The sequence below is a fragment of the Balaenoptera physalus genome (genome assembly GCF_965194825.1).
Source record: "Balaenoptera physalus genome assembly, chromosome: 11".
NCBI classification, from domain to species: domain Eukaryota; kingdom Metazoa; phylum Chordata; class Mammalia; order Artiodactyla; family Balaenopteridae; genus Balaenoptera; species Balaenoptera physalus.
In genome coordinates this window covers 103,845,457-103,871,654 of record NC_138896.1, presented here as the reverse complement: position 1 = coordinate 103,871,654, position 26,198 = coordinate 103,845,457, and the positions used below count along the sequence as shown (strand labels likewise).

Below are 26,198 nucleotides of genomic sequence, written 5' to 3'. Positions count from 1 at the left end.
ACCCCAGACCAGTTGGGACCAGAAGGTTGATGTTGTTGACTCCCAATTATCTCATCCCCAACCAATCAGAAGAGTGTCCACTAGCTGACCACACACCCCACAACACCCCCTGCCTCACACTGTCTTTAAAAACCTTTTCCCAAAAGCCTTCGGGGAGTTCAGGTTTTTTGAGCACTAGCCACCTGGACTCCTTGCTTGGCGCCCTGCAATAAACGCTGCACTCGCCTTCACCACAAGCGGGCATCAGTAGATTGGCTTTACTGCACGGGTCAAGCAGACCCAAGTTTCGTTCGGTGACACTATTACACACAACACGTCACTTCTGACACTTCTGGTCACCAAATGGAGGAGAGGGGGTAGTTTCCCCACAACAAGCAATTCTCTGTGACACCAGCTGGGTGTCCTACAATTAAACTTAATTCTAACACTATCTACCTGGAGATAGTGTCAAATCCCACAGGTTAAGGGCTCAGTTCCGCAAGACTGCCCCCAACCCCCCTTCAGATGCCAGTCCCAAGTAGTAGGTCCCCGGGTTACCCATAACTTCCGTCCAACTTGGCTACAAATCAGAGGTTCCCAGGACCCCTCCTCAAGTTCAATTAAGTTGCTAAAGTGGCTCACAGAACTCATGGAAACACACTTACCAGTTTATTAAAGGATATGACAAAGGATACAGATGAACACCCAGATAAAGAGAAATATAGGGTGAGATCTTCGAGGGTCCTGGGCACAGGAGCTTCGGTCCCAGTGGAGTTGGGGTGCATCACCTTTCCAGTGTGGGTGTGTTTGTCCCCCTGGAAGATCTCTGAACCCCCTACTTTGGGAGTTTATGGAAGCTCCCACAAGTAGGCATGATCAATTATTAACCTCATTTTCAGCCCCTCTCCCCTCTCTAGAGAAGGGTGAGGCGGGCTGAAAATTCCAAGCTTCTAATGATGGCTTGGCTTTTCTGCTGACCAGACCCCATCCCGGAGTCATCCAGGAGCCCACCCAGAGTCCTCTCGTTAGAACAAAAGATGCTCCTAGTGGTCTTATCACTTAGGAATTTAAAAGGGTTCTAGGAGCTCTGTGCCAGGAACTGGGGCAAAGATATAGCTATATCTATATCTATATCTATATCTATTCCATTATCTCAATTATCTCAGAGAGAGAGAGACAGAGAAAGAGAATGAACACCTTCCCATAATTTCATCCTGGATGAGCCACCATTATTAATACTTTGCTGTATATACTTTCACATATTTTTAGACCTCTATAAAATTAATTTTTAATATAAAAAATTTTAAAACATTTCATTTTCTGTAAATAATAATATTTAATAATAAATAGTTTTTCATGTCCTTAAATAAGCATCTACCTTTTCCTTTTTAATAGTTTATTCAGGAGCACCATACTTTATTTGGCCAACTTCCTATTAATGTACATTTATTTCCAGTATTGGGGTCCGTTCCAGAGGGGTCTGCTTTCTCATCTACAGGAAGGGTAGGGCAGTCCTAAAGTCTATCAAGGAAAACCATAAATCAATAGTTGGAAAACTGCTACCCCGAGGACACACCAGACCCCCCTCCAAATTCCCCCCACTCTCTGCGGTTGCTACAGGACAGGGTAATCCAGACCTGCTAGAATAACCCTCCCCTTTAGTTCCCACCTGACGCTTCTGAGCACTGGATAACTGCAGCATGAGTTCTCAGTATTCCTGCATTGGACCGGGGTATCTGATCACCCTCCTCCAGGTGAAGAATGTCATGTCCTCCCTAGCAAACTGCAGCTAGGCTATCCTTTGCCCAATTAACTCTCCTTCAGTTTATCTGAGGATAAAATGGTTCGCTATGATTTCCTCTGGGTTTTTCAGAAACATTTGCAGGGCCAGCCCAGTCCTCAAGGACTCAACTTCTCCCAAGTGGAACAAAACAATCTTCTGTGTGTTCTACCTGAATATGGAGAGAGCGTATTGCCATTCAGTGTATGTTAAGCCAACTCGTACTCTCCTGAGGTTTCATGTTCCAAATTCTGAAACTAGTTTTGTGGGTTTCTCTCTCATTTACCTATCTGGTACTATTGCCCCTTTCAGTTATCACCACAAGTATATTTCATTCTTCTGTGATCTGCCAATGGATTACTGGGTATGTGTGGTGATGGGGGAAAGTCCCCAGGAAAATGTTCTGTTGGGGCAGGGAGCTTAGGTGTGCTGACAGAATGGGGAAACGGTGAAAGGGTATCAGGCAGCCCAGTGACTAGCATAGAGTAGGGCTGAGGTGCTAAGAATGGGATACAGAAACCTAACATGAAAGTATCTGAAAAGTTCGCTGGTGTTCCTATTTCAAGAATGCAGAACGCTGGTATCTATTTCATGTCCTTAGTGAGCTAAGTGCCCTGTTGTTTTTTTTTATCACATTCTCAATATAAGTCCTGGTGAGATATTAACCACTTTTTTTTTAATAGACTGTTTTCTAGAGCAGTTTTATGTTCACAGCATAATTGAGAGGAAGGTACAGGATTTCCTATATACCTCCTGCCCCCCCACAAAGTCTCCCTTCCATTATTAACACCTGCCCCTGCCAGGGTGGTACATTTGTTACAATTGTTGGACCTACATTGATACATCATTATCACCCCAAGTCTACAGTTTACCTTAGGGTTCACTCTTGGTGGTGTACATTCTGTGGGTTTGGACAAATTTATAATGATATATATCCACTATTATAACATCAGACAGAATAGATTCTCTGCTCTAAAAAATTCTCTGTGCTCTACCTATTCATCCCTCCCTCTCCCCCAACCCTTTTTTATTTATCATTTATTTATTTTTAACAAAGACAGTATTTTTTAAATTTTTTATTTATTTATGTATTTATGTATTTATTTTTGGCTGCGTTGGGTCTTCGTTGCTGTGCACGGGCTTTCTCTAGTTGCGGTGAGCAGGGGCTACTCTTTGTTGCGGTGCGTGGGCTTCTCATTGCGGTGGCTTCTCTTTGCAGAGCACGGGCTCTAGGTACACGGGCTTCAGTAACTGTAGCATGTGGACTCAGGAGTTGCGGCTCGTGGGCTCTAGATTGCAGGCTCAGTAGTTGTGGCGCACGGGCTCAGTTGCTCCGTGGCATTGGGATCTTCCTGGACCAAGGCTCGAACCTGTGTCCCCTGCATTGGCAGGCTGTCTACTTTCACTTAGTAATATGCATTTAAATTTCCTCCGTGTCTTTTCACGGTTAACAGCTCACTTCATCTTAGTGCTGAATAATATTCCATTGTATTACAGTTATTCCATTATATCACAGTTTTTGTGTTCATTCAACTACTGAAGGACATCTTGGTTGCTTCCAAGTTTTGGCAATTATGAACGAAGCTGCTGTAAACATCCATGTGCAAGTTTTTGGACATAAGTTTTCAACTCCTTTGAGTAAATACTAAGGAGCACAATTACTGGATCGTACAATAAGAATACGTTTTGTAAGAAACCACCAAACTGTCTTCCAAAGTGCTGCACCATTTTCCATTCCCATTAGCAATGAATGAGAGTTCCCGTTGCGCCACATCCTCACCGGCATTTGGTATTGTCAGTGTTCTGGATTTTGGCCATTCTTTTTTTTTTTTGGCCATTCTAATAGGTGTGTAGTAGTATCTCACTGTTGTTTTAATTTGCAGTTCCCTGATGATATATAATGTGGAGCATCTTTTCAAATACTTAGTTGCCACCTGTATGAGGTGTCTGTTACGGTTGGTTCTATTTTCATGAAAAAAAAAACAAAAAACCACCTGTGTTCCAAATTTGAATGCTTTTCTTCTTCATACTTTTCTGTAGAGCTTAAATTTTTTACAGTGATATTTCATTTTTACAAGAAAAATAAAGCTAAAAGAAACAAAGTTTAAAACAAAATCCAGTGCTGGAAAGAGAAGGGACTGAGAATGAAAGCAGGCTTCTTGCCTTTATCCATTCACCTCCCCCCCCTCCCCCACTCCACCCCGCCCCCCTTAAACCTTTAAGCAAGCATGGCCTTCACACCTCTCCAAGAGAGAAGAGCCTGGCAAATGACACCACCATACCTTACCTATTTCCTTTACTTAGCACCATTTAATGTATCCAAAAAAGCTTTTTTTTTAAAACTCAAAATAGATAAGATCACAGTCTCTTAAAAGTAACACATTTAATACATTCATAAGATTTCAAATGAGTACATACATGCTATAGGTTTTCAGTCTTCCTTGGACAACACAAAAAACACAGTACTCAAATTGCAAGTTTTGACAGGAACATGAAATCTCATTTTGACACAAAGACAGGTTTAAAAAAATAATAAAACCAACACTGAACTAATCGAGCACCAGCAGCCTTCCTTAAATCTCCCATCCTATCCCACTTTCGAGATCATATGGCTGCCTTCTATACCAGCATTTCTTCTTCCCTACCCAACAATTCGACAAAAAAATTAGATAAAAAATTATAGGTGTGTCACTGAATGAGTACCACAACAGGCTAGAGAAAAAAAAAAAAAAAGCCCACTTATTTGCTGAATGTTGAGAGAGGAGAATAAGATTAGGTGGGAAAACTGTACGGTGTCTGATTCATTCACTTCACTCTGATATCATGAGCACAGGAACTGTGCTCAAAGGAACTAATAAAGATGCCCAGAAATATGCCAACATTATTTATAAAAGGAAGGCTGCACTCATGTCTATGAAGAGCTTATAATACCATGGAAAAATATGTAAGTTATAAAGTTAAATGAGAAAGTAGAATACAAAATTTTATATTCAGTATGATCTCAACTACGTAAAACCAAGCCAAAAAAAGGCTAAAAGTTCAAAATGTTAAGTTAGTGGTTGTATTTAAGTAGTATACCTAATTGGATCTTTTCTCTTCCTTTACTTTTCTGTCTCTTCCAACACTTTCTCTACTGGGGAGTTTTTTTGTTTTTTGGTTTTTTTAACAATTAGCTACCAAAAAAGGAGTCCTGATAGAAGTAATGAATTTGAGTTAATGAATTTAAGTACAGCCTATAGGAAAGGATCTGTACGTGTATAAAATTAGAAAACATTCCAGGCTACCCTCTGAATCCACGGTGTGTTAGCAGTAACTTCCGAGAGGCTGGAGGGCTTTGTCCTCTCCTCCAGCCAGGTGCAAAGTGTCGCCAGATCCTGCCTGATGAAAAACTGCTGAATCGAACAAAAATGTCATGGATTTACAAAAACGAACAGAAGTACCCACATTTGGTAAAAACCTATTTATAGTACAGGAGTAGCTCTTTAATACTATGATTAAACAAGGGGATGGCTATTTTCTCCTATCTTCTGTGCAGATGGCAAGTTTCGAAAAAGCTATCATCAATAAGAACTGTAGAAAGCTAATCCTGGCTTAGAAACAGAAATAAAACAGCCCTGTGACAACAGTGGGCAGAGAAAAGCCACAATTTAGAAAATTATAAAAACTGCTTTCTATAAAATTGATGCCCTTTAAAACATTTGTTTACTGTGTATACTTTAAGGTCCCCACTACCACCCGCCCTCAAAAAAAAGGGTGAAAACCTCTAACACTTTCTACCAAAGTAGCCACTGGTTTGTTCATTCAACAAACACTGAGGGAAGGCTCATAACGTGCGAGGCACTGGAGTCTCAAAGAGCCGATGGCTATGCCCCTGCCCCAAGGACACCTTGGTCTCTCAGTGCGGGACACGGGCACATCACCAACCAAAATACAGGAATGAAAAGCAGACGCCACTGCTTTCCTACAACTCAAGAATAAGCTACAATTCTCACTGAATTACTTACACAAAAGTCCTTACACAGAAACTTTCCTGACTCACTAGGAGGCAAAAATGCAACTACTTTCCCTTGATAAATACTTCTAGAAGGGACAGGCATTAAATTACCTTTTGTGATATTTGCCCTTAAACATCCCAGTGCCCAGCAGTGAGGTCAGTTAACTTTCTTTTAAGCAATGGAGCTTTTTGACTCCAAGAATGAGACACTTTGAAGCTGAGAAAAAGTGACCAGTCCTAGATCTAGATCAAGACTTGTCAGGACTGTCAAAAGCCGAGACCCAGGACTGTAAATTTCAATTAAAATCTTCAGTCTCCTCTGCCATCCGCTGATTTTCAATATGCTCCTGGGTCAACCGCTCCAGGTCCTTCCACACATTTGGTTGGTCTTCCAAATCTTCGTAGAGGGATCTCGCGATGTCCAGTCTCCTGTAATCCTCAGGCTTGACTAGGCTTCGCACAACCTGGAGGCACCGCTCTTTCAGGGTGTACACTGTAAGGGCAGAAAACCGACTCTCAGCAGCAGACTCAGGCCTGAGGACAAGGGCTGAGTGAGAGGCTTTGCCAACCGTGGCAATTACATTTGCAACAGCTGGACCTCGCTTTGGACAAAAAAAGTGAGTACATGGGTTGTGGCGGAGTGTAATGTGATGGCCACAACAGACAACTCACAGTATTCATGACCTTGTGTAGGAACTTTCCTCGAGAGTGGTCTGGGCCTGGGATGTGCTTTAGCTAACTGAATGTGGGCACAGTGACGCTGTGGCGATTCTGGGTCTCAGCCTTAAGAAGCACTGGCAACGTTCGCTTTTACACTCTCAGGAGCCCTGAGCTACCCAGCAGGAGAGACCATACAAAGAGGGCCAGGCCCTGAGATGACACGGGAGAGAGGCCCAGGCCCCAGCCAACCTGCCAGCAGAAGGCAGTGATCACCAGTGAGCAGAATAACCACCGAGCTGAGCTCTGCCCCAGCTGCCTGCCCCAGCTGCCTGTCCCGGCTGCAGAATTATAAACAGATAAAACGGTTGTTGTTAGGTTGGGGGTAGCTGTCACACAGCAATAGAGAACCAAAGAAGTGTGTAACTGGATTTTGGGGGAACTCAAATCCTATTTTAAACTTACTGGGGAACTTACTCTTTGAAGGTCTCCTTTAAGGCAAAATTTCCTACATTTAACTTACCAGTGCTCACTTCTGTATACCCACTGCCTTAAAGCAGGATCTAAATACACATACTAGTTTGAACCCTACATACACATACTCGTCTGAAGCTGCAGGTATTTGGGTTTTTTTAACCCAACAGATCATCAGTTTCTAAGGGTTCAACCTAATAAAATCACTTGAGTTTTAAACAAGTGGTAAGCTATGAAGCTAATGTTCAATTTGGTGATTCTTCTTAAAACCCCTGATTGACACAGTGACCTTGACTGGGTTCAATTACATCGAAAGATACAACACTAGAAGTCAATAAATAAGCCATGATATCTCATTCTCTACACCTTTTTTTTCTCCTGAGACTCCGGGGCATCATTCTGCTCCAGGGCCAGCGAAACAAAATGCATTCATAATTCTACAATCAAGTATTTTAATTTAGCCCACCCTTGACCAGCCCGAAGAGCTTCTGAGATAGCACGACATCTTCGTTCAACATACAGCATACAAGTAAATTACTTCCACTTTATTCACGGTAGAGAATGGGACACAGAAAGGTTGGATACCTTGCCCAGCATCAGGCAGAAATCACTAATGACTGGGCTCCTTCGAGTGGCCTATCCTCTACTTAGTACAGCAGCCTATCTTTTTAAAAAGTAAGAGGGAACATCAGTACCTGGCAGTGTGATGTTTGCAAAAATAGGCTGTCCATCAACATTGAGAGACGGCACAAACAGCTCAGTCTGGTTAACTAGAAGCCCATCAGATGTCCCAGCATCTCGGAAGAGCCAAAGATGACCTGTTAAGACAAGCAAAGGTTAAGGAGCCACACACCTGTTTCCTTCATCTCCTCACTCTGACACTGAAAATAGCTGCCTCTCATTCTGCTTAAATACCATACAAAGCCATTCCAATAATGTTATTTTATTTAGTCCTCACAAAAGATCCAGGTAAAGATGAGAAAAAAAGGTCTGAAAATGCCAAGTGACTTGCTCAAAGCAACAGGGACAGTAAGGAGAAGGGCAAGTATTCGAGCGAGGCTCCAAAACCCAGGCCCTTTCTGCTATCTTGATGCAAAAGCAAAGTATGGGAATTGCAAATCACACCAAAGGCTGCAAACTAAAAGGAGAGAAAAGGTCACCAACTCCTCAGAACTGTGCTTCTCAAAAACAAGAAGATACAAAAACATCACGTTGAAAGAAAAAAGCCAGACAGAAAAGGGTACATTCTGTAGAAAGAGATAAAATTAGTCAATGGTGTGAAAAATCAGAAGAGTGAAAAGGGGTAGGAGAGAACTTTCTGGGGTGACGAAAATATTCTAATCTGTAACTTGATCTAGGTGTTGTCAAAACCCATCAAACCCTAAGATATTTGTATTTTACTCTATGTAAATTATACCTGAATTTAAGGTATAATTTAAACACATCTTATGCAAAAAAAAAAAAAAAAAAAGAGAGAGAGTGAGAGGGGCACTTGGAAGGAGACAAAATCCCAGGGCTAAGATTCTGTTTAAGGAGGGAGGAGGTTGCCTCAGAATAAAAACAGCATGTGTTCCTGGGGCATAAATTTACTTGAAGATTTGGTGGGAAAATTTAAGAAATGTAAAGTAGGAAGTAATTTTTTTTTCTTGTAGTAACATATATATAACATAAAATTGACTATTAACCATTTTTAAGTGTACAGTTTAGTATCGATAACATTAAGTACATTCACGTGGTAATTTTTTTTAATGTTTATATTAAATCAGGCACAGATAAATTTTGGAGAAGAAGACAAAATTCACACAATTTCCTAGATAAAATAGAAGACTACAGAAATGTAAATGCCTGGAAGAATTGTGTTCTTCCTCATTTAATATTAGCAGAACTTCGGTGTAAAAGTTTGAAGAGCATTATTGAGTATGCCACCCTCAAGGAAAAAAGATCCATTAGGATCCTCCGAGGAAGGTAGTGAAAATTTAGCAAGCATTAACTTCTCTTCTTGAAAACCAAGGGAAGATGACTGCCACTTTATGCAGTAAGGCCTAGACAGCTCCAACCTGGGTTATTACAACAGTTTCCTAACTGCTACCAGTACTCTACCCCCTCCAAACCACTTTGCAACCTGGGTAAGCTTTTCAGTATTAAATCAGGCAATGTCATTTCCCTGCTTAAAAACTTTCAATGGCCCCCATTTCCCTAGGGGTAAGATCACCTTTCAGACTTCCTCTCCCACCATTCCATACCCTCTCCCCTTTCCCAGGCTCCAGGTGTTAGCCCATGCTGTTCACTCTGCCCACAGCTCTCCACTCCTGTCTTGGGTTAGTAAGATCCCATTCATCCTGCAGGATTCCCTTTCTTCTCTGGGAAGTTCCAACTCAAAGCACACACCCCTCCCTTTCACTGAGCAGGTGCCGTGCTGTGCTCCGTTCCTATGGTAGCAACTATGACACTGGCTTGTTCTTAACTACTTATGCATTTGTCTCGTCTCCCCCACTGGACCGCGATCTCCATGAAGGCAGGGACCCTACGCGGACGTGGCCCACTGGGCACATCAGAGAATGTGGGATTCTCCCATTCACGGACTGAACAAATGGGCGTGAGGGATGGAATACACGTGGGGTCGATCATCAAATGCAAATTATGCACTCTTAAAAGAAGAATACTCTGTCACTAGCTGCGTCTACTTGGATCTGTCACAACCTCTCTGGGGCGTCAGTTCCTCGAGTGTAAAATGGGAATAATAATGACAACAGCAACTGCCTCCCCGGATGGGGCGGGAATTCGGTGAGATCGAGCCACCGTTATCGTTGTTATCAGGCCTAGAGCGCTGGGCAGCGCGCTGGGCACAGCTCAGCACCGGGCTCGTTGCGGCCAGGACAGGGGGGCGGCGCGGCCGGGCGCGACTGGGCGACCCCGGCCCGCCTACCTCGGTAGCTATGGATGCGGCGGCCCGTGCCGGGGGGCAGCGTCGGGTAGGGCTGCGGCTCGCCGTCGAAGTTGAGCCACACGGGCAGCACCACGCGCGGGCTGCGGTTGCAGAAGATGACCTGGGACGGCTCGCGAGTGTTCACTGAGCGCAGAATCGGCCGCGGCCGCCCAGCCTCCATCTCCTGCTGGGAGCCGGGCTCCTCCGGGCGGGACTCTTCCGGGCCGAACGCCTCCGCGCCCGCCTCCTCCGCGCCCGCCTCCTCCGCGCCCGCCTCCTCCGCGCCCGCCTCCTCCGCGCCCGCCTCCTCCGCGCCCGCCTCCTCCGCGCCCGCCTCCTCCGCGCCCGCCTCCTCCGCGCCCGCCTCTGCCTCTTCCGCGTTCCCCGCCCTCCGGGGAATTACCTCCCGAAGCCAAAACTACCCGGGCCTCGCCGCTTCGGGATTCGCTGGCTGAGCGGGGCGGGGCGGGGCGGGACGTGCGTGCGCGTCCCCGGCAGGCGTGCGTGCAGTTTTCGCGCGCTCTCGGCGGGGGATGGATTATAGCCTGGAAGATGGCCGGCTTGATGCCGTGCGCATGCGCAAATGGATCCCCTGAGGACTGAGGGTCCTGCTTTCACGGAAGCGGGCGGTGGCGATAGGCCGTCCTGTCCCAGGGTTTCCCCTGTAAATTGGATTCTCGTACCTTTCGTACGTTTCTGACACAGCGTTTCTTTAGTTTCATTCATTGTCTTAAGCCCTTCATGGTTTTTGCCATATTCTCCCTACCTTCTGCGCTATTATTTATTTACTAATTTTCTCATTGATCAAGTTTGTTTTGTCTCCATTTTGGGTCACAAAATTTGAGTTTTGTACAGAAAAGTAGGATAAAGTGAAATTTTCCCAGTCCCCCCAGCCACCTAGAAAGAGTCCCTGGAGGCAACAGGTATCATGTTTTTTTGTCCTTCCTTTCAAAGTTATTCTATGCATACGCAAGCAATTAAACACATTTGAGAAGAAATTTTATATCACTACCATCAATGGAAATTCTTTATCATTTGCCATAGAATACAGTGGAACTAAGTTAAAGAAAACAAAACAACAGTTACTAAACTTTATTCTCTGTAAAGGCTCTGAGCCTGCGTTCTGTTGGTTCAAAAGTCAGCCAAGTGTTAAATGTTAGATAAGGAGTGTTAGTTGTCAAACCAACTTCCTTCCCCCTGGACATAATCAGAAAGATTAAAGGAAACTGAAGAGGGAATAAACTTTCACAATTCAGTCTGTGTGCCCTCTGAAATTCACACCCACCTGGGTTTTCATTCCAGGTTTAGCTTCAGATACGAGATGTCTCTGAGCCTTTAATTGCTCATCTTTGAAACTGGCATTTTTAAGAAGTACCTATGTCATAGGAGTGTGGATTAAATGGAAAAGTGTTCAGTGCCTAGCACATAGCAAGCACTCTGCAAATAGCAGCAGTTACTATTTATAAAGATGAGTTAAAAACACTGTCTCTACCCTCAAAATGCTACTGGGCTACTGGGAAAGCACAGGACATGTAGACTGTTTTGTTCTTTTTATTGTGGTTGACGTAGGACATGTAGTTTTATTATTGGTTATACCAGTAAAAGAGCAAGTGGAAGGTGACTAGCTGATCTGAAAAGAATCAGGTAAATCTTCATTAACCCCAGGAGGGATTAACGTCTGAGATGAACTTTGAATAAAGTCTAAGAGTTCTCCCTTCCCAACTCCCATCATACAAATATCTAGCCTGGGTGTCAGATCAGGCGTCATGCCCATCGGGAGACTAGGCAGACCCCACAGCAGGCACTGATTCCCCTATCCAGTTTGCTTCTCATTGACTAAACTCACGGCCTCCAAGCCCAGGACTCCTACAGTCCTACCACTTACTGAAAACTCACCTGGTGGCCCAGGCCAAGAAGGCACACATGCTTATGCCCACACACCAGCACTATGGCCCTAACATTTAAAAGAAATAGCAGGGAGAAGGGAGCAAATAGGCTTTTCTGTTTTTGTTTTTGGCTGCACTCCTGGACAGTTGTTCTCAGTCAAATCCACAAGTAAAGGGGTTTAGGTTTATGATTTTCACCCATCTGAGCAACCTCTTTTTCAGTTTCTTTGGTTGCCTGACATGAAAGCAAACTCTTCTCCACAAACTACACTGGAGAATGGCAACACCATTAAAAATAGGGAAAACTTACTGAGGGAAAATGAAATAAAAGGGGGAAAGAGCTATCAAATTATATGCATAGTGTGATGACATTTAGGTAAAATGTCATTATTTCCTCAGCCAACCCCATTTTCTAGAATATAGTTTTATTACCTTTATAATGAAAACAACTAAATCAATCCTCCCCCAGCTTTTATTGAGATATAATAGACCTAAATCAATTCTTAGGAGCCATGAAGAGGAAAAAATAACCAGACCTACTATGTGCAAAGCGCTATGGTAAAAATTTGAGAAATGAGATGTTTATTTATGAAGGATTAAAACTACAAAGTTTAAACACTCATTTCTTCCTTCATTCTGAGAATATCTGAGGGCCTACTAGGTACCAGGTGCTGTGCTAAGTGTTGAGAATACTGCAGATAAGTCATGCCTCCACAGCACTTCAATGAGGGTCCCATAATCATCACACAAATAAAAACAAAGTTGCAGTTACCACTAGTGCAACAAAGGAGAGACACATGGTGCTAGGTAAACCTGAAGAAAGATGGTACATGAGTCCCTGTAATTAAATTTCAGTGACCTGAAACAGACTCTACTTGGAGAAGCTCAGAAATAGAGTTCAGAGGGCTTCATTTTAGTCAAAGATGAACTTCAAGGAGAAAGAATAAATCTATCAAATGCAAGGCACTCTACTAAGCATTCCACATTCATGAAAGCCATGTCATTATCTCCACTTTACAGCTAAGGAAACTGAAGGGGTTATAAGGGTATAAGGGGGGTGGTCAGAGGAGAGTGCTGGATTAGAGAGGCTCATCATCTGGTGCCTTTGAGAAAATGATGGTATGAGTGAATCTAAGGAGTCTGACAAATCTACAAAGGAACTAACACCCTGAACCTAGGTAATTCTCCTCTGGGCTGTCCTTGACAGCACATTATACAAAGAGATGGCACATCCTAATGGCCTCTAGCAGGATTAAGTGACCAGGAGTGACACAGACCGCCAGGTTTATCGAACATTAATGTGGAAATATTTGTGGAGGGAAACCTGAGAAAGACAGGACTTTCTGTTAATCAAATCCCAATGGCTCAGAGACATCATAATTCTCAGGATTCATGCAAATATACCCTTACTCCCAGGATAGTGAGGTGAAACATACCAGTTTAATATGACAGAAATGTCTACATCCCTAAAATGAAAGCAGTTGCTGAGATAACCGCAGGCCTTAACAGTGACATTGTATCACTGCAAATGTTTACAAAGATCATTTAAGAGGAAGGAAAACATATTTAGGGTACTCTAAGTAAAAGTAAAGCTACAGGCTATATTGTTCTTAGAGTACATTTTCCACTATTGAAAACCAAACAACTAGAGAGAAAAAGAAGAAAATGTACCCAAGTGTTTTAAAACAACTGGTGATTTTTTTTTCCCTTCTACTTTGCTGCCTTTTCAAAATTTTCTTTTAGGGGACTTCCCTGGTGGCGCAGTGGTTAAGAATCCACCTGCCAATGCAGGGGACAAGGGTTCCATCCCTGGTCCCGGAAGATCCCACATGCTGCGGAGCAACTAAGCCTGTGCGCCACAACTACGGAGCCTGCGCTCTAGAGCCCGCGAGCCACAACTACTGAAGCCTGCGTGCCTAGAGCCCATAATCCGCAACAAGAGAAGACACCACAATGAGAAGCACGTGCACCACAACGAAGAGTAGCCCATGCTCGCCACAACTAGAGAAAGCCCGTGTGCAGTAACGAAGACGCAATGCAGCCAATAAATAAATAAATTTTTTTAAAAAAGTTTTCTTTTAGGATATATTTCGCCTTGTTTATACTTTGACCAATCAAAAAATACAAAGATGTACAATAATAAAGCAAACACTGACAATGGTACCATATAAAATAAACAACACATTGTCATTTATTTACTTTTTAAAGTTAAGACAACATAAATGATGAGGCTAAAATACCTTTTGACTTCCACCCTGGTCCCATTTCCCTCCTTCCTCCTCAAAGGCAATAACTACCATGAGTTAGATGTGTATCTAACCAGGCTTTTTTTTTTCTAAATTTATTTTAAATTTCCAGAGTTCACTCTTTTTGGTGGATAGAGGTGTGTTTTGACAAAATGCAGTCATATAACCATCACGACAATCAAAATACAGAACAATCCACCCTCTCCCACCCCCCAAAGAGAATGTGATGAAACCCTACCCCCAGGCTTAAGTCTTGGCAACCACTGACCCATCAGTCCTCCGTGCCTATAGTTCTGCCTTTTCTATAATGTCATATAATGGGATCACACAGCATGTAGCATTTTGAGTCTGGCTTTTCACTTAGCATGGTGCATTTGAGATTCATCCATGTTGTAGAATGTATCAAGTTTATTTCTTTCCATCACCAAGTGGTATGCCACTATGCACTCACCAGTTAAGCGACATTGAGCAATCATGAATAAAACTCCTATAAGCATCTGCATACAGGTTTTGTGTGTATGCGTCCATAAGCTTTCACTTCTCTTAGGTGAGACTCTTCTAGGGATGAGATTGCTGAGACATACAGTAAGTGCATGTTTAATTTCGTGAGAAATTGCTAAACTGTCTTCCCAGAGTAGTCATATCATTTTGCATTCCTACCAGCAATGTATGAGTGTTCTAGTCGCTCCACATCCTTGCCTGCACTTATTATTATCAGGATTTTGTTCTTTTTGAAAAATTTTAGCCATTCTAATAGATTGCGTATGGTGGTATCTTGATGAGGTTTTAATTTTTATTTCCTAATGACTAACAATGTTGAACGTCATTTCATGAGCTTGTTTGCCATCCTTTTGTCTTTGAAGTATCAGTTCAAATCTTTTGTCCATTTCTTTATTAGCTTGTTTTCTTACTGTTGAGTTTTGATAGTTCTTTTATCCAGGACAATTTTTATTCATGATGGTGAGGTGACTGAGAACAATCTGGATTCAGAAAAGCTGGGTATAGTATTTAACCTCTCTGAACTCCTAGTCTCCTTATGGTTCAAATCAAAACAGCTATCCTGGCAACATCTTAATTTTATTATAAAAGGATAAAACAGATGTTTAAATTTTAAAAACTGAACGATTTAGTAAACACAGATTAAAATGTAAAGTATAACTTTATCATCATCGGTGAGGGTGAAATGTTAGTATAACAGAACTCTAAGTACATAAGTTGAAGTGACACACTGGGGACAAAATAAACGGTGGTTTAGCATAACAATGTTTATGGACCGAAATGACCTATGTGCAAAGACGTGTATAACTTGAGAATAAAATCCCAGTTTCTGAGGCCTGACCAAATAAGGTCTTTCAAAAGAGGGAAACCCAGAGACAGCTAGGGAAAGTGCCAGAGTTGATTAAATTCCTTAGGCAAGACTTCCAGAAAATACAACACACAATTCAGTCTTTAGAGAAAGGAAGCTGGAAGAAGTGAAACTTGACAACACAGACATCAATGCAAACAGTGTTTGCCAGACACAGCCAGGAAAACCCCTGAAGCCTTCTTTACCAAAGGAAGGATGGTGAAGAGGCAGGTAAGACTAATGTGAGTATGTAACAGCTTAAAAATTATCTAATGGGGCTTTCCTGGTGGCGCAGTGGTTAAGAATCTGCCTGCCAACCTACCTAAGGAGACAAAAGATATGTATGCAGAAGATTATAAGACACTGATGAAAGAAATTAAAGATGATACAAATAGATGGAGACATATACCATGTTCTTGGATTGGAAGAATCAACATTGTGAAAATGACTCTACTACCCAAAGCAATCTACAGATTCAATGCAATCCCTATCAAACTACCAATGGCATTTTTCACAGAACTAGAACAAAAAATTGCACAATTTGTATGGAAACACAAAAGACCCCGAATAGCCAAAGCAATCTTAAGAAAGAAAAATGGAGCTGGAGGAATCAGGCTCCCTGACTTCAGACTATACTACAAAGCTACAGTAATCAAGACAGTATGGTACTGGCACAAAAACAGAAATATAGATCAATGGAACAGGATAGAAAGCCCAGAGATAAACCCATGCACATATGGTCACCTTATCTTTGATAAAGGAGGCAAGAATATACAATGGAGAAAAGACAGCCTCTTCAGTAAGTGGTGCTGGGAAAACTGGACAGCTACATGTAAAAGAATGAAATTAGAACATTTCCTAATACCATACATAAAAATAAACTCAAAATGGATTAAAGACCTAAATGTAAGGCCAGACACTATAAAACTCTCAGAGGAAAACATAGGCAGAACACTCTATGACATAAATCACAGCAAGATCCTTTTTGACCCACCTCCTAGAGAAATGGAAATAAAAACAAAAATAAACAAATGGGACCTAATGAAGCTTAAAAGCTTTTGCACAGCAAAGGAAACCATAAACAAGATGAAAAGACAACACTCAGAATGGGAGAAAATATTTGCAAATGAAGAAATGACAAAGGATTAATCTCCAAAATTTACAAGCAGCTCATGCAGCTCAATATCAAAAAAACAAACAACCCAATCCAAAAATGGGCAGAAGACCTAAATAGACATTTCTCCAAAGAAGATATACAGATTGCCAACAAACACATGAAAGGATGCTCAACATCACTAATCATGAGAGAAACGCAAATCAAAACTACAATGAGGTATCACCTCACACCAGTCAGAATGGCCATCATCAAAAAATCTACAAACAATAAATGCTGGAGAGGGTGTGGAGAAAAGGGAACACTCTTGCACTGTTGGTGGGAATGTAAATTGATAGAGCCACTATGGAGAACAGTATGGAGGTTCCTTAAAAAACTAAAAATAGAACTACCATACGAGCCAGCAATCCCACTACTGGGCATATACCCTGAGAAAACCATAATTCAAAAAGAGTCATGTACCACAATGTTCACTGCAGCTCTATTTACAATAGCCAGGACATGGAAGCAACCTAAGTGTCTATCAACAGATGAATGGATAAAGAAGATGTGGCACATATATACAATGGAATATTACTCAGCCTTAAAAAGAAACGAAATTGAGTTATTTGTAGTGAGGTGGATGGACCTAGAGTCTGTCATACAGAGTGAAGTAAGTCAGAAAGAGAAAAACAAATACCATATGCTAACACATATATATGGAATCTAAAAAAAAAAAAGTCATGAAGAACCTAGGGGCAAGATGGGAATAAAGACGCAGACCTACTAGAGAATGGACTTGAGGACACAGGGAGGGGGAAGGGTAAGCTGGGACGAAGTGAGAAAGTGGCATGGACATATATACACTACCAAACGTAAAACACAGCCAGTGGGAAGCAGCCGCATAGCACAGGGAGATCAGCTTGGTGCTTTGTGACCACCTAGAGGGGTGAGATAGGGAGGGTGGGAGGGAGGGAGACACAAGAGAGAAGAGATATGGGGATATATGTGTATGTATAGCTGATTCACTTTGTTATAAAGCAGAAACTAACACACCATTGTAAAGCAATTATACTCCAATAAAGATGTTAAAAAAAAAAAGAATCCGCCTGCCAATGCAGGGGACATGGGTTTGAGCCCTGGTCCCGGAAGATCCCACATGCTGCAGAGCAACTAAGCCCATGCGCCACAACTACTGAGCCTGCGCCTGAGAGCCACAACTACTGAGCCCACGTGCTGCAACTACTGAAGCCTGCTCACCTAGAGCCCGTGCTCCACAGCAAGAGAAGCCACCGCAATGAGAAGCCTGCGCACCACAACGAAGAGTAGGCCCTGCTCGCCGCAACTAGAGAAAGCCCGCGTGCAGCAACGAAGATCTAACACTGCCAAAAATAAAATATATAAAATAAATTTATATAAAAAAAAATTATCTAATAGCACTGAAGTATGAATGAGAAAGGAAGTTTTAGATGTGGTTATACCACACTCGGGAGTGGAACGGTTAGAGCAGCCTGAGGCAGGCAGGTCTAGGTCCAAAGTCCAGCACCTTTGCTTACTTTGTATGACTCTGGACAAGTTTCAGCCTCTCTAAAGAACTGCATGGAGGTAAGAACGCCTACTTCTTAGGGCTTGAGGACTAAATGAAATAGAGTACACAAAGCACTTAGCACATCTAGCGTGTGGTTAACACTCAATAAGTTACAGACAATACTAGTTACATATCCGTGAGCGAGCTGAGGGTCATTTTATAAAGGGGGTATTGACAGTTACACAGGAAAGCACTCTGACACCTCAAAGTGCCAGGTAAGCAGGAGTTGTTACCTCTACTGGAGGAGGTAAGGCTCACTGGTTCCCATGCCAGTTGCTCTCCTTACAACCAGCAGCTTACCACTAGCAACATGGTATTTAGGGCACTAACTTTTTTAGAAATATTACTTTGATATCAACAAATTAACAGAATGTCTATAGGACCATAAAAAAATTTATCATTTTCACGTCATCTAAGGAAGGGTTTTTCCGGCTTCTATAGATTATCATCACTTTTGCCTCTATTACTATCTTGTTATAGTCCTCACACATAGTAGGAACTTAGTAAGTATCTGTTAAACTGACTGCAGAGCACCAGATAATCTAAAACTTGAACTTTACAAGTACTTATTTATCTCAGAAAGGATAGGGAAGATATTATGAATAATGAACTCAAGCGACTGTTAAATCACCTCAGATGAGCTCAATAATGTTGAAAAACAGCACTTACCAAAGTAAAGGAGGTCAGTATTGCCTCCATTGTAATACCACATTTTTAAATTAAGGTACTACTTAAAATGGTCTTCCAAAGGTCTAAGCACGGATCTAAGCTCAGATGTGACAATGCAAAGCAGCTTGAGCTCTGCCCAGTCAGTTCAATTGCTATTTACTGACTACCTGCCTTTTGCAAGGTACCCAGCTGAGCAACACAGGCAAAGGCACTGATGTATACTGTACGATGCAGACACTAAGGCAGAGAACAAGATCAAACCCAGGGCTGAAGTGCAGTATTAGCATGGCAGGATGGGAGGGACCGAGAAAAGGAACAGGGCAGTACTGAATGAAAAGTAAAGTTAGGAAAACTTTATGGAGGAGGTTCAGCTTAAGCTAGACCTTGAGTGGCAAGTAAGATTTGAATAGGGAGAAATGACTTCTACATGACTAAAGTGAAAATTCTAAATGGGGGTTAAGCCTTTAGGAGTGGGTTGGCACAAGTTTATAGCAGGCTTTGATGCTAGAATGAAAAGTTTTAGACTCTTCTGTTTAAATGATTTGCTTTTCAAAAAGAAGTAGACATTTAGCTTGTACCTTATAAAACTAATAGTCTGCCCTGGATTGCCGTTAAATTGTGTAGATGCTGGTATTTCAATAGACTGTAAGCATCACGCCTGATTCAACACTGTATATTTTATTGGAGCATAAAGTGCCTACATACTAAGTACTTGGTAAATGTCCACTGAATGACCAAACGGTTCCCAGGATGAATTAGCGCAAAGTCCAAATATGGGGGCTCCAGCTGGCAAGCCACCTAGGGTTTGACCAAACAGCTACATCTGAAAGTTTGCTGTTAGAATAAGAATCCCACACATCAGATTTCTGTGGAATATGTGAGCCCCATCTCTAGCTCCTCTCCCCACCACAATCACAGCAGTCAGATAAAGTTGAGGAGTTTATTAGGGAAATATGAGAGATAAAGACACCCCAAGTGAGAGAAAGAAAACTCTGAAAATGTCCCTTTTCAAGCCAAGTGGGGGCCTGGACTTGACCTCCCCAAAAGGACAAGAAACTGGTGGGTTAGCAACAACATTGTCTGGCAGCCACCTCGCCAGGGCACCTCAGCCAGGACTGCTTCTGACCCCCGGCCAAAGGTGGGGAGGAGACAAAGACCGTTTATAGAATCAATGCAGAGGCAATGAGAGCTGCAAGGAAAGGCTGAGAGAGAGAGAAAGAGAGAGGTGGGGAGGACCTTGACGGAGTCCCAGCTTTTGGCTCTTAGCGCCTCAAACATGTTGACAAGTAGTGCTACAAAGTGTCACTGAAGAAGTAAAATGCCTAATGTTGTTTCTGAGAGTTCCCCTGGACTCCTCCCCACACGCCACATCACACTGCTGGGTGTACATGGCAGAGCCCAAAGGCCACATTTTTGAAAAAAAGAAAAACAAGAATAAGCCCTGTTGCTCTTTAAGGAGAGAGGAAGGAGCTGAAGGCTGCTGGGGCCTTTCCCACGAGGGTCTGCGTTCTGTAAAAGCAACTTCCCAGCAGCAGCATGGCACAGTTCTAGGTGAGGGTCTCACCTTTTGTCACCTGTCAAAGGAAAATTGACAATCAGATAAGTTCAAAAGCATTAGAGGGGTCTAAAAAAAAAAATCTTATTTCCTATCCTAGGTAGTTGGGAGTGGTAGAAAAGATGACAGCTCCAGAGTCCCAGAAAGCTGGTTTAAATTCAGGCAAGGTAGTTAACTTCTCTAAGCCTGTTTCTGCTTCCAGGTTTTTTCAGCAACAAGTGGAAATGTGCATTCTCTCTTGCACAGCCATGCCTGCCTCATGAGGAAGGCCCTTGCCCGTCATACTCACCCTTGCTTCAATGTACTCTATTCTCCGTTCAAGAGCTGTCAATTTCTCGTTTAGTGTTGCGAGTCTTGAACGACAAGACATATCTGGTAAAAGAAGACTGACGTTCAGGATTAATGCCATTCCAGACACAAACACACACACAGCCCCTAAGATGAAGAGGAGGAATGATATATCATGCAGAGCACAGATAAGAAGAGCGAGTGGGCAAAACAAGGCAGTGGGAGGATAAGGTGAGAAGTATCTTAGGAGCACAGCTGCTTAGAGAGGATCTGACTAACTTCCTACCAAATGTGGCAGGCAGAGAATAATGCCGCCCTGCCCCCCGCAAGATGTCCACGCTCTAATCCCCAGAACCTGTGAATATGTATCCTACAGGCAAAGGGACTTTGCACATGTGATTGAAGTTAAGGACCTTGAGATCTTGGATTATCCAGATGGGCCCCATCTAATCACAAATCCATAAATGGAAAAGAGAAAGGCAGAAGAAAGGTGGAAGAAGAGATTCGAAGTGTGAGAGGGACTCAACCTGCCACTGTTGGCTTTGAAGATGGAGGGAGGTGGCCATAAACCAAGGGATGCAAGTGACCTTGAGAAGCTGGGCGTGGTCCTTCGCTGACAGCCAGCAAGGAAACAGGGACCTTAGTCTTACAGCTGCAAGAAACTGAATTCTGCCAACAACCTACGGGCAAGGAAGCAGCTCCTCTTCTAGAGCCTCCAGCTCTGCTGACACTGTGATTTCAGCCCAGTGAACCAGTGTTGGACTTCTGATCTACACAACTGTCAGATAATAAAGTATGTGGTTTAAGCCGCTATATTTGTGGTAATCTGTTATGGCAGCAATAGAAAAGAGAAAACTAATACAGCAAGGCTGTACAGATGGCCATTTGCTAACGGGCAAACCAAGAGTTTCAAGAGAGGGGAAATGACAAGAGGAAGAAAATAATCTCAACAGGGAAGAAAAGCAGAGGCCAAGGAAGCAGCAGACCCTGAGGAGGAGGGAAGGTGTGTTGTTTCTGAGCTCATGGAAGCCAGCTCACTGCTGCTGCTCTAAGGGCGCCTGATGTCCCATCAGCACCTGCACAGGCCTCGCAGAACAAGAGAAAAATTGGAGAACATCAAATACCCTGTGGATCCCACCTTTCATCTGCAAAAAATTCCTTTTCTTCCCCTACCTTTTCCAATCTCTTTTACCACCTCACCCAAAAGGAAACCTAGATTTGCCCTAAAATACCTTTCCCCCTGCAAACTTCTCTGACACAAATCACTTGGCTACTCTTCCTCCAACTGTTCTCAACATCCGGGAGAAAAAGGTTTCCAGGCATGCTAATTACTCCCATACTCCTCCCAGAACTGTTCTTCAGGCATCTCTCAATAATCCTCACTTCTGAAGTTTAAAATATCCGCTCTCCGAGACACTCTCCCACCCAGTGATCTAACACTTAGCTCACACCCCTCCTTTTCATCTCTTCCCTGGATGTTATGCAAAAGCGCTTCAGCACCCAATTTAACAAATCTTGCACACCCTGATCTTGCCTTGACTTTCATTTCATCAAGTCCAAATCTTACTCATCTTGCCCTTTTAAACATTCTCCTTCAAGTCAGTTCAAAGTGGACCTCTGAGAGGTCTTTGCTGAATGGATATAATTCTCCCTCTTCTGTAAGGATTTGCCTATTCCAGACATTGTTCACTCTTCTTTTTAACCTTGTTTTTTTGTTTTTGTTTTTAATCTGCTAGTGCTGCTGCTTCTAATTCCCAGGTCAAGCTTGAGTAGAAGCACCTCAGCACCCTCCTTTTCCCGGATACACTGCCACTGCTAGGACTGCCCAACAGGACCTAATCTCTTTTCAGCCTGGTTTTTAGAAACTCAAAGGCACATCGTGTATGCTATTCAGTAAGAGCGTGAATGTTATCACCGACAATCTGTCTTTTCCCATAAAAACGTCTGCCAAAATGAAGGGGCAGGGTGGTGAGCGGGAGGGTTCCTTCCTGGATGGCTGTTCTGTTCTAGCTCTGTCAATCTGGTGACGAATCAGAATCCAAGAACAGCACTATGTTACTGGCCTGCATGGATAAGCACTGCTGAAAATTTAAAATGTTGAACTCTAGAAACTTCAGTCATATTTCAGATCCCATTAAATACATACCGATTCAAACAAAACGCTGGGAAACCATGCGGCAGCTGGACAAATTTGAAACCACAGTGCATTTATATGTACATTATCACCAGACTGTAATAGAAAAAGCCAGTTGTCCTCATCAGGGCGCTCGATGGTGTGCATACATTACCACCGCTAACAAACGCCAGTTACCAGACAACTTCTCTGAACTCTGACTGCATGTAACCTTAGCCTACAAAAATCAACACTGTCTTTCTCTTACGGTCTTATTTCTCCAACAAAATTATAAACTTCCTAGGAGTGGCTATGTCCATTTATTCTTATTTATCCCTTTCTCAGAGCATCTGACACACAGCTGGAGTCACAAGAGGCAAGCTGTATTTGTTGGCTAAGTATAAGAATTGAGATGTAAAAGTAGCCTCATTCTCTATTTTTTTTTTTTTGTTACATTTCTCTGAACATATTAGCTTTAGAGTCAGAAAAAAAGGTGTAAAAATAAAAAGCTATCATCTGTAACAATCTATTTTTAGAAACTTCATCAATTCAAAGTACAGAATAGGCCCAGTGTTAGGATGTTAGTGCTCCATCATGATCTGTGTGTCTTCAGGTTCAGGTGGTCCTCCAACGCTGAAAGGGTAAACCACAAAGAGATCAAAATTCTACTCACACCAGCTGGAATCACAGGGTAAAAGCTGTTCAGAATCATTAGGTATCCTGGAAAAACAGTTCCCTCCCCAAAGCACATGCCCTATACAACCTCTCTGTGGTCAGGGTGAGAATTATAGGTCTGCTGCCATTTTCAAAAAGCTATAGATGCCTCCTCAAAGTAAACACCTGCTAAATCTTTGCACCACCAAATCACATTATAAACACAATACAAAGCCCCCCCAGATAAACGTCAGAACTGAGGAGTCATGCTAAGGGCTTAGAAAGGGAAAATACATCCCACACTCACTCATCCTGAGTCATCCAATGCCAAGACAACACACTCAAGTCTATCCTTATGATTTATCCAGTTTCCCAGCCTGGTGGTCTTTGTCTAAACTCTTGTATCGTGATATCGTCAATCTTCAGGAACTTGCCTCAGGTATACCTAACTGCTAAGACAAATTGCTTTAACTTTTAATCGTGCTTCCTAACTGTTCTTACTTGTAATTAATTGTTCTTGTCTTTAAAAGGACTATATCCACTTTCTAAAATCTTCAAAAACCACCTCGTAATTACTCCAAACATTAGGCCATTACCCTCACCTTAAAGGAGAATAATGGCCTAAGCCATGGGAAGCCATTTCTTCCAGCTCCTGAAGAACGGAATCCTATGCGTCTATTTCCTTGGTCTAGGACTTGCTGGAAATTTTGAAGAAAAAAAAAAAAAAAGTCTTTATTCTCTATCTGATCATAAAATGGAACTCACACGCAATTGCTAAAATATCACAACAGGTATTTCCTTGCTTATACAGCAAGAAAAGAGACATTTCTCCTCCGCAATCCTAAGCTCAAACTCTTCAATTTTCGGTTAGTTCCAAGACTCACCCACTAAAACTTCAGTAATATGTCAAGAAGTTTTATGTCAGACATAAATGTATGTTTATTATATGCTTATTAATATGATTCTGTGCTCAGAAACGAAGTTATTACATTATCTGGATCCAAACTGGGGGAAGTGAGATGCTAGATCACTTTTAAATTTTGAACAACAGCACCAGTTTAACTTGTTATTTTAGATGCTTTGTTTACTGAACTGACATTCTTAATACTCTGTTTGGATATTCTGTGTCTATATATCAGATACTAACTCCTACCAGATAAATGAAGCCTTTTGCTTCTGGTTTTAAAAGTAAAAACTCTCCACGTCAGTTATCTCTCCAACTACTTTCCACTGCCTCCCCAGACTAAGCCAAAGTGTCAAAGCTGTGATCCTGTCATCACTCCATCCCTCCTGGAGCATGGAACATTTTGTTTTCTCTTATCTGGCTCTGCTTCTGAGGTAATGTTATGAGTAAAGAATGCCCTAAAGAACCCCCCATAATTGTTTAGCTCTCTAAGGAAGCAGGAGAGACAATTACGAGAACTAACATCAAAATAGTTTGCATAGAACTTAAAAAATAATTTCAGGATACATGAGATCTATGACTTCTTGACTACCATTCCCTACTACAACCTCTATACTAAGTTATATGTGTGAATTTGTATCACTGACGTATAATTTATACTATTCTCATCTCTCATTAACACTACCTTCACCCTCATTCCCTGAGTGAGGAAATCCATCACACCAAGTCACACTGTATGTGAATATATTAAGACAAAAGCAATGTTCTGCTTTGTTCTGAAGTTGTCCTTATTTCATCTTCAAGGCAGAAATTCTTTAAATGCAGGAAATGGTTCTTATTCTGTGTCCCCCACAGAACCTGAGAGAGAGTCTTGTACTCAGCTCTAGTTTCTCTTGCTGATGCTTTCTGACAAGACTCTTGCCCTGTCACCTTTATACTCCTTAGGACTTGTCAGTTCTCTAGCTAGAAAATAATTCCTTTTGAAATCTTTTTTAATACGTCGGTGTCCCCTCCTTAATCTTAATCGCTTAATGTTGCTGAAAGAGGGGACCAGAAGCACACCAGTTGGAAAAAGATCACTAGACGTCATCCCCACACTGTGATGACATAGAAAGTCTACCCAGCGCTCAGTTCTCTCAAAGAAACACTTGGAGAACATGAGGTAGGAGGTCTCTGCCAGGGGCCTGCCGTCCAGAAGAACAATATGGAGAGAATTTAAAACTGTCACGAGCAGGCCTAGGAAAGATTTTACTAGAAGCAGACAGAACACCCACTGTCGGCTAGAGACTAGCAATGCAAAGATGTCCACGGCCTGACGCGATGTGGACCGTAGTCTGCCTTCATCTGCTGCCACTCAGCACAGCGCGCGCGGAGACAGGAAGGAACCCACAGGAGGGGCCGGAGGGGCGACTAAGAGGCTCGGAGCTCAAGGGTTTCGACTCGATCCGGAAGGAAATGGGCAACCGTCTAGGGTCTTTACCAAGCAGTGACACAGCCATGCAGCGTTCCGAGCGCCAAGTGGGGACTGGAAGCGAAGCACAGAGGAAGAAGGGAGGCGACTGAAGAGAAGAAAGGAAGCAGACGATGGATGGGGCTGCCTGACGTGTCCGGGAAAAGGAAAGACTTGTTAATGGATCCGGGGTGAAGGCAAGGAAGCCGATGAGCTCAGCGTGGGGCAGGAACACCCCACAGGGACTGCCCAGTGGAGGCCGGGGGTCAGGGCGAGAGGGGGAAGGTGCGGCCTGAAGGAGGAAGCGAAAACCAGCAGGAGCCCAAGGCTCCCCGAGTCCCCTTCAAAGCTTCTCAGCGCCCTCCCTCAGCGGGCCTCCCTCCTCCCAGCCTCCCCCTGCTCGCCCGCTGACCGAACGAGTTGAGAAAGTCTGCGATTTTCTTGATGCTGCTGGTGATGACCTCAATGTACTCCCGGTTCGCCCAGTCCTGGTGAATCTCCCGCTGCACTGGATCCTCTTGCCCCGCCATTGCTGCAGCCTAAGGAAGCGCGACTGCGCAGGCGCCTCGACCCTCCAGGCCGTCAGTGCGCCTGCGC

The 26,198-nt window shown here is 42.9% G+C and overlaps 2 protein-coding genes across 2 annotated transcripts; both read right to left on the bottom strand.

The window, feature by feature from the left end:
• Positions 1-4,123: 4,123 nt before the first annotated feature.
• Positions 4,124-10,121, bottom strand: VHL (von Hippel-Lindau tumor suppressor). Its single transcript, XM_082415821.1, has 3 exons — positions 9,811-10,121; positions 7,580-7,702; positions 4,124-6,246 (listed from the first exon to the last, which is right to left on the bottom strand). The coding sequence occupies exons 1-3, from the start codon at positions 9,989-9,991 to the stop codon at positions 6,050-6,052; spliced, it is 501 nt and encodes a 166-aa protein (XP_082271947.1). The 5' UTR covers positions 9,992-10,121; the 3' UTR covers positions 4,124-6,049.
• A 9,178-nt stretch (positions 10,122-19,299) lies between these two features.
• BRK1 (BRICK1 subunit of SCAR/WAVE actin nucleating complex) lies at positions 19,300-26,193 on the bottom strand. Its single transcript, XM_082415823.1, has 3 exons — positions 26,014-26,193; positions 20,482-20,564; positions 19,300-20,211 (listed from the first exon to the last, which is right to left on the bottom strand). The coding sequence occupies exons 1-3, from the start codon at positions 26,129-26,131 to the stop codon at positions 20,185-20,187; spliced, it is 228 nt and encodes a 75-aa protein (XP_082271949.1). The 5' UTR covers positions 26,132-26,193; the 3' UTR covers positions 19,300-20,184.
• Between the last annotated feature and the right edge of the window lie 5 nt (positions 26,194-26,198).